The sequence below is a fragment of the Schistocerca cancellata genome, chromosome 3 (assembly GCF_023864275.1).
Source record: "Schistocerca cancellata isolate TAMUIC-IGC-003103 chromosome 3, iqSchCanc2.1, whole genome shotgun sequence".
Taxonomy (NCBI): Eukaryota; Metazoa; Arthropoda; class Insecta; order Orthoptera; family Acrididae; genus Schistocerca; species Schistocerca cancellata.
In genome coordinates this window covers 792776419-792782418 of record NC_064628.1, presented here as the reverse complement: position 1 = coordinate 792782418, position 6000 = coordinate 792776419, and the positions used below count along the sequence as shown (strand labels likewise).

Sequence of the window (6000 nt, the reverse complement as noted above, 5' to 3'; positions counted from 1 at the left end):
GAACAAAACCATAGAACTCTACATGTTGTTGTTCATCACCACAGTTCTAAACAATATTGCCACTGCAAAACATGCCAGACAGACACATGAGGAATGGCAAACTCTTTTGCTGACACAACAAATAGGCATCTCTAGACTACGTGCATAGCAGCGTCAAATGTGCTGTACATTTTGAAGGAACAGATGGGGGAAATCCTCACATAAACAATGAGTATCCTGAAACTGCTTTGAACTGTAGGTGGTGTTGTGCCATACTCTTAACAAAAATTATGTCACACAGTTCTAATTGAATTTCACCTGCACCTGTTGAAACAGAGAATGAAAAATGCTTTTGCCATCTTAGATTGAGGCACATTGATTAATGAACGAGCAAGAGAAATGAATGAGACCCGTACCAGTAACCATTTGAATGGGCAATTTACAACTGCCAGCAGGGTAATCTTTTAGTTGTGATGAATAAGTTAAAGTATACCCGAAGTTTTTGTCTTCCTTTGTTTACAAGATAAAGTCTTGTGAAGTTGGCTGAATAATTTTAAACACCATGTATTATAAATCTATCCAAGTTTTATTCATAATAACAACATTTATTACTCTAGCTAAATACCTGAAGGTGATATTTATACATTGCTTGCTGGTCAAAGTAAACACAAATATTACATACAAATCAGTATTATCTAAGTATTACACTGGAAAGAAGGATAGTACACTTTGTTCCACAAAGAAAGACAGGCAGGGAAACATACAGTTACTGTCTGTTATCAACAGCAATGAAAATCCATCATAGCTCATAAATGAGATTTTATCACATGTAAGCATTAAACAAAGTTTAACAAATACTGACAATTGTATAATATTAATGATAGCTGATTCTCAAATAAAGTAACAACTATAGTCTGTTCCCCAAAGTAATTATGTGATATTACCAAACAACTTCTTACAGCATTCTGTTCTCATTCAGTCAATTAAAAAAGAATCAATACAATGAAAATAAATACATACTAATTTATAACTATTGACTGAGTATTTTTCATATGGAATTTATCAGTGAGAGCTTCAGTACACCTCTCTCCTTTTTCACATAACTGCTTGCATCCAGTTTGACTAATTCAATTTTTAGTCTGATGATACACAGTCATCATTCTCCGGGCTCATATGCAGATTTCCATATGTCCACCAAGCATACAGAAGAGTGAAATCTATAGAACATCATTAATGGTATAGGCAAATGTCCTATAACTGTCCATGCACTTTTCCCATAAAAATCGTATCTATGATCCTTTGTACCGCTAGATTTTATTTCAAATGTCTGCATCATCCACAATGCAATATTGCACACTATCAAAAGTGTAACAACTTCACGTCCTGGCTTTTTCTGTCGAAGTGATCTAGTATTGCTACAGCGACGAAGACCATCAATGATGAATGGTGTTTGTATTAGCACTTGTAAGACCTGTAAGAAATAATAATTATAGACGATTCCAAGATGAAAATCAGGTTGATAATAATATAAAAGTAAAAATAAGGTAACATTACTGAGGAAAAGGATATTCATCATGTAACTACAGTAAAATAAAGGTAGAAAATAGCATTTATTTACAGTGTGACAGTAGACTTCACTATCTGCAAAGTACAATATTTTTCTATCTCCATGGAACAACAATAAAATGGAGTAATCGTCAGCCTGGAGACAGTTTGGACAGTGCATAATCACACTGATGAGCCAAAACACGACCACCTGCTTGTTTGTCCATCTTTGGAATAAAATACATCAGAGATTCTGTATATGAGGGATCCAAAGGTTTGTTGGTAGATTTGTGGAGGTATGTGGCATTAGATGTCTATGCACAGGTCACATAATTCATGTGAATGATTTGTGTATGCGATGATGGTGCCCAATAGCAACTCAGATGGGTTCCATAGGACTTACATCAGGCAAATTTGGTCACCAAGGCATCAACGTGAGTTCACTATAATGCTCCTCAAATAATTGAGCATGGTTCTGGCTCTGAGTCACTTACAATGATACTGCTGAAGGATGACATCTCCGTCAGCAAAGACATCAAAGCATGAAGGGATGCAACTGGTTTGCAGCTATCAATGTGTCTTTGATAACTGTGACAGGTCCCAAGCAAGTGCAGAAGAATGTGTCCCACGGCATAATACTGTTTCCACCAGCTGGTGTTTGTGGCGCACTGCACATTTCAAGCCACTGTTCACCTTTATTACAGCATTTGCAGAGATGTCCATTGACCCAGTGTAGCAAAAATGTGATTCACCGAAAGAGCCAGCATATTTCCACTGATTGACGTCAAATCCCAATGGTCCTGGGCTCAGTGCAGTCACAAATGACAATTTCATTGGGCCAACATGTGAACACATAGGGATGGTGTGCTACAGATCATGCTGTGGAGCTCCATATTCAAGTGTGCAATGAATAGTGTGCTCTGACACACTTGCACATGCACCAGCATTGTGTTCTTTCAACAGAGATGCCACACATCACCATCTATCCTACCTTACAGAATGGACAAGCCTCCGAACCCCATGTTCCGTGAAGAGGTGTTGACATCCAACCATTTATTGTCTAATAGTAGTTTCACTATCCTCCTATCTCCTCCCGTAGATGCTCATGACAATAGCACTTGAACATTAACCAGCTGCATTGATTTCAAGACACTCATTCACAGGCTCTGCGTAATCTGTCCTTTGTCAGAGTCACTTATCTCAATGGATTTTCCCATTTGCAACCAATATCTTTGCTAGAATGTTCCCCAGTCTATGTCTGGTCCACTTAGATACTTTTGTTACCACATCATGTGCCCACAATACCAACTAGTGGCATCCAATGTTGTGGTGGGCAATGGTCATAATGTTTTGGCTTATCAGTGTATAGTAGGTGCGGTCCTATCAGAGCTGAGATTCCTATTTGTTCCTTTACTTTGTGAACCATCAAACACTGTTTGCTATGTGGAAACTTGCAGTTTAACATGGAATATGAGCTGCGGTGCAAAATCAGTTTTCAAATATACAAGTTAATTTCTGGATTGCTAATTTGACACTCAACAAAGAAAATAAGTAAACTATTCCACTAATTAATTTTATTTCTATAACTAAATGCTTTTCTAAATCATGGAACACACCTGTGGAACACTTTTTCTAACTTGTCAACTTAGCTCGTTGTTTGGAAGACTGAATAAGCTATAGATCATTTTGTAGAATATTCTACTGAGAAATCAAACCTTGAAGAATTTAGTAAGCGTGTTGGCACACATTTATCATTCAATTGTCTTCAAAATTAAGTTTTTGAGAAAGAGGATGAGGGTTCTGGAGGGTGGCTCCTGGCAGGAGAAAGATGGATCAATAGTTTGATGTTACATGTATTTCAAAGCAGCCTGTTTGAATAGGTAAGGAATGTAGCCATTTTTTCTTTTATATTAAAAGGGTGGAGCAATACATGACTAAATAATTGTGCACATGGTTTCAAAAATACTCCATTACATAAGAAAACATGATACTTTAAAGAGTATGATAACTTTTAAAATTTCCCTGCAATCTGAGTACGAGTATTTATATTGGAGTTCTGTATTAATGTTATCAGTATTCCTTGATAGGTACTTGTTTTATCAATTTGAGCGTTCTACAGTGCCTGTGCCGACATTAGTTGGCTCCTATGTTTTCACCCACTCTGAGGAAAAATCTGTTGTGAGAGGGGATGCATCTGTTTATGTTGGTTATGTTACATGTGCCACAGGTATCCTTAGTTTGTGTCAAATGGAACTACTTCTCAACTGTTTCGTTTTGGTAGTCAAGAGTTGGGAGGTGGTCAGTGCTAACATTCTTCTGTTTTGTAATCCTTGTCTATTCATCTACAACCAGCATTAGATGGAACAATGAAACATTGCGCAGAAGAGAAAATTATCATTTTGGATTTATCATCTGGTCCCATGGAAAATAGAAACATCAATTTAAAAAAAAAAAAAAAAAACTAGATGGGCAGTACAATTATAAGTAAAATGGAAATTGTCTTAAAACTGTCATTAGAGTTGATCTTGCCACATCTCACTTGTTCAGGCTCACTCATGGCCCTAATTGACTGGAAGTTTCTTTTGGTAGATATTTATTGGGCCACAATGACACTTTGAAACCATAAATCTGTGGAACAATGAATATTATCTACCAGCTCATTAATATAAAATACAAGGCTCTCCAAACACTTCTGTGGAGCATGCCTGAAATTACCTCTATGCCTGAAGTTACCTCTACTTCTGTTAATGACTCACCATTGAAGGTAGCATGGTGCAACCTCTCCACCAAGAAATCCTCAATCAAATCACACATTTTTTGGTATATTATACTTATGTTTACAAATATTGTTGTAGTATTGAGTCAGATGCTTCTTGGAAGTCAGGAAATGCTGCATCTACTTAATTCCATTGATAAATGCCCTTCAGGGCCTTGTGAAATGAAAACTGCAAACAACTGTGTGTAATGCTCTTTATTTGGAAACACAACCGGTTTCATAGCTTAAAGTCACATCTTCAGGTGGATATACAAAGTACATCATATTAGACCTAAATGTGGGGATGCACAGAAGACACAACATTCAGTGTCCAAATAATAGTAAGCTGCCAAGTGAGCATACTGTCAAATTGTAAATAGGCTGAACGGTGCGATGATCATCCCTTTAAAATTGAGTCGGAACCAAAATTCAGGGACAAGATCTCATCACACCAGACTAGCTAAAGCAACAATATGTTAGTACTGGATTTGCCTTTGTAAAGGAACTTTAGTAAACAGAGTTAAGCATTTCTGTGTTTGATTTGCTACCCTCAATTTCAGTTCACTACTAACATCCTTTACGTGTGACCTGAATTAATTCTTTGCGTTTTGTGAGAGATCTTTTGATAATATTCTGCTTTGGTAGTCATTGAAGGGTTCATGCATTCTGCTGTTGATAGCCAAGTATGGTTCACTCAGCACCTCTCTGTCTATAACTGTATGCTTTGTTTTCCATGTGTTATACAGTAATTGCTGCTTCTTTAGAAATTTCTTTACACTGACAATATACCATGGATATTCTCCCCCGGCATGATCCCTTCTACCAGGTGCTCAATCATCTGTTACTTTGCTGCCAAGGTAACAGAATTCTTCCACTTTATCTAAAATCTGATGCTTTTGATGTTAACTTCGTGACTAATTTCATATCTGCTATTTATCATAACTTTTGTATTTTTTCTGTCCATATTTCTCAGTCCATATTCTGTGCTCATTAGGTTCTTCATATTATTCAACAGTTCCTGTAATTCTTTTTCACTTTCATTGAGGACAGCATTGTCATTAGCAAATATTATCATTGATATCAATTACCCTGGGTTTAATCTCAATCATAGGCCTTTCTTTTATTTCTGTCGTTGCTCCTTTGATGTACAGGTTGAACAGTAAGCGGAGAAAAACTGCATCCCTGCTACAATCCTTTTCAATTCGTTCTCTTCTCTTTCCTGGTACTTGTACCCATTGTATACTACCCATTTTGTGTCTAGTTGATAGCAATTTTATGGAGAATTTACAAAATTTTGCACAATTTCACATTGTTGAATGCTTTTTGTAGGTCAACAAATCTTATGAAAAAGCCTTGGTTTTTCTTACAACTTGTCTCATTAACAGTTGTCAGGAATATGGATCCATGAGCTGTTAAACTGATCCTGCTATAGTTGCATTTATCTGCTTTTGCTATCTTTGTAGCTAGGTAGATAATATTTTTCTGAGCTCTTGATAGTATTCATCTAATGTAGTATATTCTACATACTAACTTGAATAATTAGCATGTTGCAGACAGTATGCAATATTGTAGTGTGTATATGCTCGCAATAATTCAATTCCACATGGTAGGCCAAAGTTTTAGAGGGTAACACTCTTTGATGATCATTATTATAGTATGTATTCCAAAACATAAAACACAACAAAAAGATCCAATTTGCTCATTTTGTTGCAAATATTTAA

General features: G+C 36.4%; 1 protein-coding gene across 1 annotated transcript in view; it reads right to left on the bottom strand.

The window, feature by feature from the left end:
• Positions 1 to 596: 596 nt before the first annotated feature.
• Positions 597 to 6000, bottom strand: part of LOC126176569 (proton channel OtopLc-like) — a 180132-nt gene continuing 174728 nt past the window's right edge. Inside the window, exon 16 of the mRNA XM_049923730.1 lies at positions 597 to 1450. Coding sequence (XP_049779687.1) covers positions 1136 to 1450 — 315 coding nt within the window. The 3' untranslated portion in view covers positions 597 to 1135. The remainder of the gene's footprint in view (positions 1451 to 6000) is intronic.